The sequence below is a fragment of the Camellia sinensis genome, chromosome 9, assembly GCF_055761805.1.
Source record: "Camellia sinensis isolate YWXY chromosome 9, ASM5576180v1, whole genome shotgun sequence".
NCBI lineage: Eukaryota > Viridiplantae > Streptophyta > Magnoliopsida > Ericales > Theaceae > Camellia > Camellia sinensis.
In genome coordinates, this window is record NC_138969.1 from 115,978,774 (window position 1) to 115,992,563 (window position 13,790).

Below are 13,790 nucleotides of genomic sequence, written 5' to 3' on the forward strand. Positions count from 1 at the left end.
ATTTTTTAAAAGGGAAATGTTATATGCACCTTACCACAAAATATATAATTTTATCATAAAATTTCGTAATATTAATTATAAAATCCGTAACCGCACCACAAATTTGAATAATAAAAAATGTCATAATCAAGTCACAACTTTTGCAATATCAATCACAAAATTTCAAGCATTTTTTTGTACTAATTTCTGATGAAATTATGCATTTTATGGTTGATGTTGCAAATTTTTATGATAAAACTATACATTTTTGTAGTAGGGGATTTCCCATCTTAAAATAAACAAACAAAATAAGATGGAGAGTACATACCAGGGTGGAGAAAATATATTAAACAAAAAATTTATTTAAAAATAAAAATAAATACGAATAGTAATTAATAATTGATAAAAACTTAATTAGTAAAACTAATTAATTAATTTGGAGATGCAAATTCCTCTAGTCTTGAGGGTGCTGACACATAAATATGGGGATGCAAATTAATAATTCATTTTGTAATATATATTGTCATGAGTTGTTATCACTGAAAAAACAATTTTTTTTACTTACGTTGCTTTGCTTCAATCTCACTTTAAATTTTAACGGTGGCATTAAATATATTAATTAGTATATCAATTAGTACACCAATATATGTTATGATATTTTTATTCACCACATCCATTATATAAATTATAAATATTCAAATTTTTAAATATATATCACATCATCTATTAATAGACTAATTAATATATTAATTGATATATATATATATATATATAGTATTATTCAAATTTTAATCCACTGAGGTTAGAAATTTGAGGAGTAATAATGTCAAAAGTTTTTTAGAGTTATGCTAAGAATTCTAAATAAATCATTTTAGTCTCGCACTTATGTGAAAGATTTAATAAAAATTTGATAATTTATTTAAAACACATTAGACCATCTCCAACGGTGAATCAAAGTTGATATCAGATTCAAATTTTCATGAAAAATGCACTTTTTTATGCTCCAACCGTTGCACCAGATTGATATCAAAATGAGATTTTAGCAAAAAAAGTATCAAACTGAGAACGAGACACAGATTTTACCAAATCACTGTTACTGACCGTTGAAAAAGGTACACCGGTCAACCAGCCGGTTGCCTGGCCGGTTGACCAACCGGTCAACCAGTAAAAGATTCAAACAGTTCAGGAAAAAAAGTTCAAATCGTTAAAAAAAAAAAAAAATTTTGCCTAACTAGTCAACCAGCCGGTCGACCACCAGGTCGTCCCAAAAAAAGTTCAGAAAGTTCAAAAAAAATTTCAGACAATTCGCAAAAAAAAAAAAAAAAAAAAAAAAATTTTGCCTAACCGGTCAACCGGCCGGTCGACCACCCGGTTGTCTCGGGATAGATTTGGTGAAAGGTGAACCGTTGGAGTAAGTGGTATCAAAGTTAGTGAAATGGATCATTTTTAACTCAAATTTGGTGAAAAATTTGAGTCACCGTTGGAGATGCTCTTACATTTTCTAATTTGTTATATATGGAAAAAGTTTTTAGTACAAATGTCTATCAAATATAAGGGCTCTGTACAACTGTCCTAATTAAAATTACTTTTATTCAAAAATTCACGCATTAAAATATCATATCCGTAACGTCACACGTTTACAAAAGTACCAAATTACTCATTCTATAATCACGCGCTTATTTTTTAATTATTTGGTTGTACGTTTCTTATCCATTCAAAGAAAACATTATACGTCTGAAAATTTTTAATTAAATAAATAATTAAATATGCTCTATAAATATAAAATTCATAAAATTACGACTCACTAATATTACTTGACGCTGAACTTTACGGTAATTTGGTATCAGAACATTGTTCGCGGTGGAACACAAAACCACACCTCTTCACTCTCTCTCTCTCTCTCTCTCTTCTTTTTTCTTCATGACTGTCTCGGCCACCGATTGTGAGGAAGCAACGGCGGGTGCAATCGCCCCTCGCCGGCGAGTTCAAGTCTCAAGCTCCGAGCTTCGGCATGGCTGTCGAAGGAACCCTAGTTTTCAGCTGGCAATCACCCTGGCCGGAGAGCATTTCTCACTCCGGCGCTTACTTCGATCTGTTCGGTGAGGTTGTTTTCTAGATCTCAGTGTGCTAGGGTTCCAAATAACAATTCAATTGTATTCTCTCCTCTCTCTCTCTGTCTAGCTTGTATGCAACACATACATATACATATATTTGCATGCTGTATTAATTAATATGTAAATGCTGTCTCAAATTTATCTGTTTCATCGTTCTGTTCAAGCATATCCACCTCTCTCTCTCTCTCTCTCTCTATATATATATATATATGTATAATCGTTGATTTCTTGTTTAATTGTTGATTTCTCTCGGCTGCTACTGTCTCCACCACCACAGTCCCAAAATCACTGTCATTCGGCCACATCTGGTTCACCGTCGTATCTGGAAGCGCCATCGTCGCGAAGATTTGGACAAGGACGATCAGGTCACTTTCGATTTCGATGACGACGAGAACAAGGACGAAGAAGAGGAAGACGAGCGTGGGAAAGAGAAGAAGTTGAAGCTGCTACTCAAGCTTCAGAGCAAGACGGTGATGGTGAGTCCACTCTGAGTCGGACTCAGCGAATGGAACACGCGCCTTCTGTCTCGGCTTCCTCGTCGGACTACGGCGATGCGGATAATCCAACACCACTGCATACCTCTCTCTCTCTTTCTGTGGATCGGTACCAGTCCACCTTAATGTTTACGATCTAACCTCCATTAATGGCTACGCTTACTGGTTTGGCCTCGGAGTCTACCATTCTCGACTCAGATCTGTAGTTTAAAATCGATTCGATAAATGTGAGAATTTGTGGTTTAGATTAGTAGTTCTTGGAAGCCTAGGAGACGCCGGTGAGACTAAGATCACTCCCTCTCTCTCTCTCTCTCTCTCACAAACAGTAACATGTGACCATTTTTCAAACCAAACACTAATTGTTTTGTTTTTCATCCTCAACATAAATCGTGGCCCTTACCTTTCTCTACCAATTAAAACCTTATGGTGTACCACGTATCTATACTCCATCCAACATAAATCGTGAGCCCTTACCCCTCTCTATCAATTAAAACCTTATGGAAGACCACCTGTCTATACTCCGAGAATACTGAATAATCATCCCCTCTCTCTTTGATCTGATTTTTCTTTTTTTAATGTAAGTTTAGATCTGTTGATAATGATGGAGAAATATATTGTCACAGATTAAATATATATTTTTTTTTGTTCTTGTGTTGAACAGATGAGGAGGAGAGAGAGAGAGAGATTTGAGCAGATAGAATTTTCTTTTAACAAATAGGGCTTGGTTTGGTGCTGCAATAGATAAATTTATCTAGCAATTGCACAGGTACCTCTCTAATCTACAGATAGGTACATGTATAGATAGATCAAAAAATTTAAAATAAGATTATTATTTCAACAGATGAAATTGTTGATTTGGCTTGGTATTTCAACCCATAGAAAAAAAAATGAAAAAAAAATTGTACAGATAATAAAATTTGGACAAATATTTGAACATATAGACAACAAATTTGAATCGAAGGACAACAAATTTGAACAGATAGTCTATGAAAAGTCAACAAATAAAAAAAAGTCATAAATTAAGATAAAAATGGAAATAAAATGTCCTTTTAAAACAATGAAAGTATTTCTCACTAAACTATTTTATAAAGAGTCTATCTCTCACAAATATATATATATATATATATATTTACTAAATCTAATGTCTTATATCTTTCTTAGATTAGATTTATCACCAATTTATTCTATATATAAATATACAACATTTTTTTTTCCTTTTATAAATTAAGGCGACCAATAGAATATTTTCAATTCTATCTGCATTTTCTTACACTCAAATATGTAGATAAAGAATGTTTAATTAGTGATAATATTACAGTGTGTTTGGTTTGAGTTTTTTGAATTAAGTTTTTTGAAAATTGAATTTTTTGGTTTTCGTGTTTTTTTGTTTTTAGTGAAAATTTTTAAAATTTTAAACATTTTTTTTTACTTTTTTAGATGCACCTTACTTAGATGTATCTAAAAAGTAAAAAATTTGTGAAAAATATTTTTAAAAATTAATAAATACAGAAAAATACAAAAAATGTATTAAATTCTCGTTTTTTTTTTATTTTTGGTATTTAGTGAATTTTTAAAAGGTTTTTTTCAATTTTTTTTTTTTTTTACTTTTTAGGTATATGTATGTTAGGTATGTTTAAAAATTAAAAAAATTGCTCAAAATATTAAAAAAATTCAGTAAAAACAAAAAAAATACGAAAAATAAAAAAGTAGAATTTTCTGAAAAGTGTTTTTGAAAAATGATAACTAAGCATAGTGATTAAATTTGTGTGATGATTGAAATTGATATGAAATTAAAAAAAATGGATCAAGCTGATCTAGTCTGAAATTATATTGAAGAATACTGTTGGGTTTATGAAGTTCACTACGAGTCTAATTTCAATGATCTGAACCGTTTTATGTGTAGGGCTCGTTGGGTAATTCATTCATTTCGTTGAGTAATTCATCCCTTCAAAAAAATAATGTTAATTGGGTATCAATAGCTACTTAATCTGATTATATTTTTGTCAATGATAAATATAATTTTAAAAATAAATATTTAACAAAAATGTATTTTGATCAAGTGACTATTGATATCTCATTAATGTGATTTTTTGCAAGGATACTATATTCGACGAGTCTTACACATTCAACGGTTTAGAGTATCGAAATTGAACATGAGGTGAGCCCTATGAACTCAAATAATACTATCCAATCTGAATAAATAAATAAAAAACAGATAAATAAAAAATTGTATTTATATATATATATATATATATATTTTGTTGTGATTGGGAGTTATACATACTTTCGCTCCCTAAAAGTGAAAATCATGAATATGTCCCTGAGGACATACCCATATAGTATTTATTACATGCACAATATTTAAAAAAGAAAAAATTGATATTTACACTCCATATTTTACTACTCACTCTATTTTAAGTAAATTGTGCCCAAGAAATCAAATGTAACCTATGAATAGAGATTCTATTTATTATTGTTTTATCGATATGGGTAGTTACACTACAAGAATTAACACTTTTGGCAACAAAAAAATTGGTCGCTAAAAGTCACTTTTTGGTCGGCAAAAGTTATCCGCGACCAATTTTTTTGGTCGCTACTTTGGTCGCCAATTGAGGGTCGGCAAAAGTAATTCGCGACCAAATTTTTGGTTGGTCGGCAAAAATTGAATTTGCCGACTAAATTTTTGGTCGCTAAATATTTAATTACCGCGACTAATTTATTTTGTCGCTAAAACATTTTGGTCGCGAAAAGTTGCCTTTTGCCGACCAAATTTCTTAGTCGCCAATTGTTACATTCCACGACCAAAATTAGTTTGGTCGCCAATTGTGACATTTCGCGACCAAAAATTTTGGTCGCCAATTGTGACATCTTGCGACCAAAATTAGTTTGGTCGCCAATTGTGACATTTTGCGACCAAAAATTTTGGTCGCCAATTGTGACATTCTGCGACCAAAATTAGTTTGGTCGCCAATTGTGACATTTCGCAACCAAAATTTTTGGTCACCAATTGTGACATTTCACGACCAAAATTAGTTTGGTCGCTAATTGTGACATTCTGCGACCAAAATTAGTTTGGTCGCCAACATCCAACAAAATAAACCTGTAATTTATAATAATCCATCCAATTTATTCAATATAATCTGTAATTTGCAAAAATCATTCAAACCAACAAATAAATTGAATCATGAACATTCAACAAAATACATAGATCAACCATTTCTGAACCTGTTTAATTAAAATCAGCAACTATTATAAGTTTTCATCCACAAATAATTCCAAACTACATATTTCATCTAACATAAAAATTTAAGACATAACAAATACTTGTTATTATGTTTAAAATTTTTATCCATGTACATCAACCGAAAAATATAACTAGTAGTCTACTAAATATTTTCTATACACACCCATCCAAAAATATAACTACTAGTCTACCCTTTTTCTACCCATATCGAATCTCTAATCTCCTGGACTGATAGTCAGTGCAGTTTGAACAGGAAACAAGTTCTCTGTAAGTGCTGGATGCAGGAAACCATCCTTCCAAATCATACTTCTTTGCAGCTGCATCATTCAAAGCACCGGAAACAATAGCCACAATTTGATAGGGTAGTTTTAGCTGCAATAGAGAGAATTATGTCATACTTGTAGGAAAGAAAAATGCATAATTAAATAGAGAAAAATCAATTCGTCATCAGCAGGAGCCCATATATAGGACCCTCGAATTTCTTTGGCGTCAAGTGGCAGACTTTTTAGCATTAACCAAACAAAACAACCAATTCCAAAATCACTCATCTTACATGACATTACAAAACCTGACAAGATAATCTATATGAGTACTATAAGAAACATTATCAAGTATCTCCAGCTTAAAAAAAAATGAATATAACGAAGAAATAACCAAAAATTATACACATTATTCCCTTACAATTCTGAGGGCAGGAAAGCTCTATACCATCTTGTAAAACTCTTCTGAGTTCGTTATCATTTCCTCGTGCATGTCCCAAGAGTCATATATGTTAAACCTACTATATGTGATTTAAAATAGTTACGCATATATAAGGTAAAAAAGAAGCATAAAGAAATTAATTTTGTGAACCAAGTGGATCTAATTGGGCTGATCAAAATTTTGTGCCTTGTTAATTGCCTTGTTAATTGCCTTGTTAAGAGTCAAGGAAGATTTCTCCTTCCTGGACTATGACCTCCAACTCACAAAATATATATATAGAATTGTTTGATCTAAATTCATTCTGAGTGACATTCATTTAGGTCACCCTTAATGAATCTATCACATATTGAATTTGTTTGCCTATATTTCTAAAAAAAGAAAAAATAAATAAAAATTTCCTTGCGCATATGTGAACTTGGGTTGTCATAATAGAATACTTAATAGGAAATGCTAACCATCTCCATTGGATGGTGATTAATGTTCATATATGTGTAAAAATTATATTAACATATATAAAACAAATATATGAAAAATACATAAAAATATGTGAAATATATAGTGGACTATTATTATTATTATTATTATTATTATTATAATTATTATTATTATTTTACCTTATTTAATGCATAACAAAATTCCACATGATAAAAAAATCCATAGGTAATTTACCTGAGTATCCAAGCCATTAGCAAAAACATGGCAGGAACAATGTTACACATGGCAGTGGCAAAAGTAGCTGTTGTGTACTTCATTCCAGTATAGAACAAGTTTTGGTCTATCACAGGCCTGATTACAATTACACAAAAATAAGAGTAAAAACATTACATACATGCATTAGATTCACCTTTAAAGCATAATTAAATTAATTTATAAGGATTTGCTTTTTGAGGTGAAAAGATAAATTAATTACTCCAACAAGCCCAGTAACATTATCTTCAAGAAGACAGGAGTGGTCATCCTTGGCCTTACTTTCCTGTACATTTGTTATAGTCAACAACATAGTCTGATTAGTTTAAAACCTTCTCTCATAGAGCAAAGAACAGAGAGAGAGAGAGAGAGAGAAGGGGGGGGTGTGAGGGGAATACCTTTCAAACAGGAGAGCAAAAGTGGAGCAGTTTAGCAAAAGTCCTTGTTTGTTTTCCTGAAAAGTATGCAGTTAGACAATAATCAAGCAACTGAAATGTAGCAATGAGTGCAAATACAATAATTACCAAAATTAAAGCTGATAACATATCTGTAGACTCTTCACACTACTCAAAAAAGAACATTTCGAATAGACAAATTCACAAGATGAGGAGCAAATGCAATCATAATCATTACAACAAAAATAGTTAGAAACTATAAGGTACCCTTCCACAATTTTAGTCCTTGTATTAAAATACTAATGATAAAAAAGCAACGCCATCCAAGTATGCGCTCAAAGTAGGTAGTTTATCAAGTTGTTCGTGGAATGTCATTCAAGAAGGGTCAACAGATATGAGACATGTTGGCAACAATGTGTTCAAGTTCATTCTTGCTTGATGAAATTATCTTATTTAAGGAAATTTCAAGCAGCAGTAATGAAAACAGGAACTAATAAGCTAGAAAAACAACCAAAGGCCATCTACAAGATAATATATGCCTCAGATAATGACAAGTGACGCAAAACGTAGCTTTTCCTAACATGAATTTTATTTTATTTTCCTTTCGTTTGTGGACAAAGAAAAATTTCATAGAAGGTGCCAGACGAAGCACAACCAATTCAAAAGCAGAGTATGCGGGACCTATAGAGAAGCTGCTCCCCCCCCCCCCCTCTGCTCCACTAATAACATAGTCTGATTAGTAATAACATAGTCCCACTAATAACATAGTCTGATTAGTAACATAGTCTGATTAGTAAGGCAGAACTGCTCCACTTTCTCAAACTGGTGAACTCGGAAAATCCCAAGAGTATCGCGACCATGAGAACCTGCATACTCATAATCATAATCATAATCAGTTCTGTCTTTCAACAAACCATTAGGAGCACTCTTTCATATTTTCTCCCTGAAACAGTGCTGAGATCCTAATGGATATGAATGTGAGTGGACAGCCCCATGCATGTATCGTGTGAAACAAACCACTAGAAGCACTCTTCATACTTTCCCCCTGACAAGTGCTGAGCTCCTAATGGATATCAATGTGTGTGGACAGCCCCATACAAGCATCATGTGAACATGTGTCAATGTGTGTAGACATAAGAATGAAACTAAATGGCCACTATTATCAATGTATTCTTTGAAAACAAGGCAACAGCAGCTTTTAAAAAAGTAAGAATATATTTTTAAGGATGCAAAGCAAGACACTTTGTAGAAATCAGAATCCCAAGCCTGTAGTTTCATCTCGGCTGTATCTCTTGGAAGGAATAGTGACAAAAATGGGGAATAGGCTTCCTAAGCCAAAAAAAAAAAAAAAAAAAAAATCTAGCAGAATTATTTACATTACAAATTAGAACATTAGCTCTGGGCATATCCACCCTTGTAGTTTGGGTAAAATTGTAAGGGTCGAAAATAGCAGTTTTGCTCAAAAAAGAGGTACATTAGTTGTATTCTCCTTTAAGCCTATGTCATAAATAACAGACTAAAACACTAGCTTTGGGTGTATCAACTTTCATAGAGAAAAAATTGAATATTCAAGATGTGTGACCCAACAACCAGTTTTTATGCGGGAGATTAGAAAAAAAAGGCATATTAGATGTTTAACACATGTTCTCCGTTAAGGGTTGAGCCTATATCATAACAAATGTATGGCAGAAAACTGCATAAAACAAAGCCCATCAGTTAAACCTCTTTCTGCTCCAAACGCTTGTTTAACTCATTAAACTCTTTGCCCATCGTTGTTCGCAGGAGTGCATGCTCCCACTCTTTTGCTACAGCTTCATCAATTTCCATGTAATTTTCACCTGCAATTTTTGGCAAATTCATTTGAAACATAAAGAACTGAACTAGAAAAGTGCAATATGAGTCGCATGTTTTAGAGACTAAACACACCTCTCTTACACATACTTGTAATATAAAAACTGATAACATGCCAACTAAATGACAGAAAAATCAAAGTCTGTCATGCATTAACTAAGGGTATGGCATCTTGAAGCTTATTCCCCTCTGCTTTCAGCCTCATTCATCTGAAATAATCTCACAAGTAAGTAGCTTACCTGTCATGGCTTCACCCATGGGATAACCAGATGCATCCATGCTCTGTAAGCCCCTCTTTAGCCCATCCCTTTTAACAAAACAGGAGCCATCCTGAGATAGAAAATGTCACATAACTATCAATCAAGCGCCGACCAAAAAAAAAAACTATCAATCAAACTATTGTAATGACCAAAACCTCAATAAATATGGTCTGTTGACCACAATTTAGTGGCAATAAAGAGGAAAGTTAAAATTGCAATATATATATATATAATTCTTTTATTTTTCTTTTTCGAAGATAAAGAAGGAATTATATTAGCGTACTTCAGCATCTGTTTCTCTCGGCTCTACAACAGCACGTCTGCTGTGGTATTCATGTAGTTCTCGAGAAAGCTCCTTATTAAGTTCAGCCTGCAAGTACTCTAGTTGCTGCCGCATATTTTGCATCTCATTCGACATATCATCTCTGTTAACTGTACAACAAGATGATGTGCTCGCTCAGAAATCAAAAGATACAGAACTTGATGCCAATAGAATCTATCCATCTCCAAATAGTGAAGTGGAAATATTTAACAAAAAGAAAATAATAATAACATATAATCGTCAAGGTTACTTACAACAGGCTTATTCTGAATGTTTCGAGCACGATTAGCATATTTGAGAGTGTTCAGAGTTTCCTCAACATTGATGTCAACAGGGCTGATGCAGGCTGGAAGAAGGATGATGGCAGAATCAACCAGACGAAGAATGAAAAAGGTTTTAACAATAATCATAGGTGCACAGGCTAACCAACTTATCCCCAGGAAAAGATGAGGGGGGGCAAATTGATAAAAAAAAAATTAGAAAATAAAAAGAGTTATAGAATAAACAACAATAACTGGTTTCCAGATTTGGAAGACGAAAGCACTAAGAGACCCACCCAATCTCAAGACAAACCCAAGTAAACTGTTTGATAAAAAATGGAGTCTTTTCATATATATTTCTACTGCTCAATTTAATCAGCAAAAGGACCAACAAATGCATATTCATCTGCTATATCAACTATGAGTTGCCTGCCCAATTGGTGGCTAAAGCAGGCATTTAGTATTAAAAATGTATATCATCCTGCAGCTTGACAAGTTGTTTCCCACTGATTTAAACTCTTCGGATTTTTAAATTTATTAAAAACCATTATTTAACCCTGCAACAAGCTTACATTGCAAACATTCAAGTTCACGAAAATTTTGGTAGAGCATATGCGCTAAAAAATGTATGTTGATACATGCAGAAGAAAAGCAATAAAGTCCGCATCCAAAAGTACATTATTTAACTGTACATGACAGGAATTAAGTTATTAATCCATACCACCATTAATTGCAGGCCAAGAAGAGTGCAAGAAGGTGTTGACCAATCTGGAACAAGGGCTTCAAGAGCTCAAGCGTTGTAGGTTTATGTTACTTTGGTCTCATCTGTTCATAGTTCTCCACCCAACATAGTAATTTGGCCAAGAAAAAATAATATATTTGCAAAAACCACATTTGGAGAACAGAAAACATTGAAGAGTCAATACCATGACATCCATACCATCTGCCCTCTAATTAATCAGTCACCAGACCTTCACCAATTCTTTCATCCATCAAATTCAAATTTGATGAATAAAGAGCTAAAAGTGAGCTTTAATTCAAGGCATTGTGTTTGGTCTGACTGTTGGGCTGTTGTAATTCAGGGCAATGTAGCTCACTTTTAGCTCTTTATTCATCAAATTTGAATCAGGGCAATGTGATCTTCGCAACTGGGGAAAATAAAAAGCATAAATCACTTGCATACCAAACAGGAAAAAGGACCTCAAATACTAGAAGAAAGCTGGCAGTATAAGAGTGTTTGCAACCTCATCACTACCCTTTTGTGACAACATTACCAGTCACAAAAAAAAAATTAGTACAGAGGTTGAAAACATGAAAGTTAATAATGGTGTTTCTGTTGCCCCAAGGATCATCAATTTTATAAATTTAATAATCACTTATTGAATAAAACTTTCAGCTTCCACTTTAATCGTTCATGAGACATAAGACTTTACAAATTTTGAAAACTTGGAGTGACAGAAGTCTAGTAAGACTAAAGGGTTGATTTACCTGGAAGAGAGTTACAAAACCATTACCAAAATGAAAATAACTAATGAATGATAGGTAATCCAAATTAAACAGATGTACAAAAATAGCATGCTCAACTGTACCAAAAGGGAGGTTGAGTGTAATTACGCTAACTATATTTTTCTCAAATATCAAGGGAGGTAAGAAAAAGGGTCTCCATAAGTTAATTTCTGAGTAATAAAAAATCCATCAATCCTCCTAAATGCCCTAATTGTTTATTGATTGCTCAACATTGTAAAACAAAAAGCATCCCAATCCAAGTATACATTGAACTGTGCTTGTGTGTGTATGTAATGTATAATGTGTGGTTGAGAATAAAATCGAAGATAATACATAAATATAATATCATACTGAAGATGAGCCCTTTTGGCCACATTGAGCACACGATAAGGTATTGATCCACCAACCATCACTGCACAAATCAATTCATATCACAGAACAACGTTATGATATGGATCAGAGAGTAGTGAAATGGAATCTAGTATTTTGCGAGAGTTGATTAATTATTGAACAACCATCACTGCACAAATCAATTCATATCACAGAACGACGTTATTATATACTGCACAAATCAATTCATATCACAGAATTGATTAATTATTGACCAGTCACGAAAAAAAGGAACAGCTGAGCCAGTGCATATATTTTGCGAGAGTTCCTAACACCTTAATGAAAATCAAATTCAAAGAGAGATGTGAGAGGAGAGAGGAGAATCAACCAAAAAAGAAAAAAGAAGAAGAAGAAACCAGGGGACCGAAGAAATGCATCCTGTTCAATCCATCAAGGCACTAACCTTGATCAATCTGCCAAAAAATTCGTCACCAGTAAGAAAATGCAACAACTATACATTTGAATCTACACTTACAGAACCGAATAAGCATTTCATTTCTTCTACTGAAATTGCTATTGAAAATTAATGGCTAATTCATTCCAATAGCCATTCATTTTTTTTTTCTTGAAATTAGCTTGAAAATGAAAATTTTGAATCCAATAGCAATTCCAAGGTTCATTTTTTTTTTGGGAGTAATGCTGAACAAACAAATTTAAAAACAAACTGATATAGGTAATGAGTTGTTCCTATTATGTATTTAAATTCAATAGATCCTATTTCAAGTTTCAAATCTTCACTTTTGTAAGAAAATTCTGTTTGTATATCATCTTCTCATAAACCAAACAGACAATTGTATACAGACTAACCTGATCACTCCAAAATGCTCGATCACACAAACTGGAACCCAAGCCATCGATCAAACTATCTCGACCCCTCAAATTTGACCCGATTGATCGGGTTTGATCCGCAGGGAGAGTGATTTGGTGAGAGAAAGAACGAGCACAGCGAGAACAATGCCAAGGAGATCAGCAACAGCGTCTTTGGAGGAGGCTCCGGCCGACTTGAAGAAGCCAAGCTCGTCGGCGACCTCTTTGGCAGCGCCGGCGGAGAGGGAGATGATGGATCCGAACCAGATGGTCCGGCGGCAGAGGAAAGAATAGCGAGTTAGGGAAGCGAGGAGAGAGAAAATAATGGTGATGGAGAAGCAGAAGAGAATGTGTTGTAGCTTATTCGGGGACCAACCACTCGTCCCCATTCTCCATTAGAGACAGAGACAGAGAGAGAAAGAGAGAGAGAGAGTTGGAAGGGGGCAGCGGTTTAGGGTTCATAAATGGCAACACTTAGAAATTGCGACCAAATTTTTAGGGGGAGTGGGTACAAAACGACGTCGTTTTATAAATGGCGACCAAATTTTTTTTTGTCGCAAAAAATTTTCATTTCCCCCTCCATGTTTCAAATTTCCCTCCCAAACTTTTTGCGACCAAATGACCAGATTAGTCGCAGAAAAGGTACTTTCGCCGACAAATTTTTTTAGTCGCCAAATCTCAATCAACAGCGACTAAAATATTCGTCGCTAAAAATAAAATTTTGGCGACTAATTTTTTTTGGTCGCCAAAATGTAACCTTCCGCGACCAAATTTGAAGT

The 13,790-nt window shown here is 33.6% G+C and overlaps 1 protein-coding gene across 7 annotated transcripts; it reads right to left on the minus strand.

The window, feature by feature from the left end:
* Positions 1-5,788: 5,788 nt before the first annotated feature.
* LOC114272049 (kinesin-like protein KIN-4B) lies at positions 5,789-13,495 on the minus strand. 7 transcript variants are annotated; one of them, XM_082887472.1, is made up of 10 exons: positions 13,012-13,495; positions 10,303-10,394; positions 10,010-10,158; positions 9,706-9,796; positions 9,338-9,453; positions 7,619-7,674; positions 7,444-7,506; positions 7,203-7,319; positions 6,540-6,612; positions 5,789-6,203 (listed from the first exon to the last, which is right to left on the minus strand). In XM_082887472.1, the coding sequence occupies exons 3-10, from the start codon at positions 10,142-10,144 to the stop codon at positions 6,030-6,032; spliced, it is 825 nt and encodes a 274-aa protein (XP_082743598.1). In that variant the 5' UTR covers positions 10,145-10,158; positions 10,303-10,394; positions 13,012-13,495; the 3' UTR covers positions 5,789-6,029. The 7 variants fall into 7 exon arrangements, with proteins under 7 accessions (XP_082743598.1, XP_082743597.1, XP_082743600.1 ...); XM_082887471.1 differs by lacking the exon at positions 13,012-13,495 and adding an exon at positions 11,030-11,174; XM_082887474.1 differs by lacking the exons at positions 10,010-10,158; positions 13,012-13,495 and adding an exon at positions 11,030-11,174.
* Between the last annotated feature and the right edge of the window lie 295 nt (positions 13,496-13,790).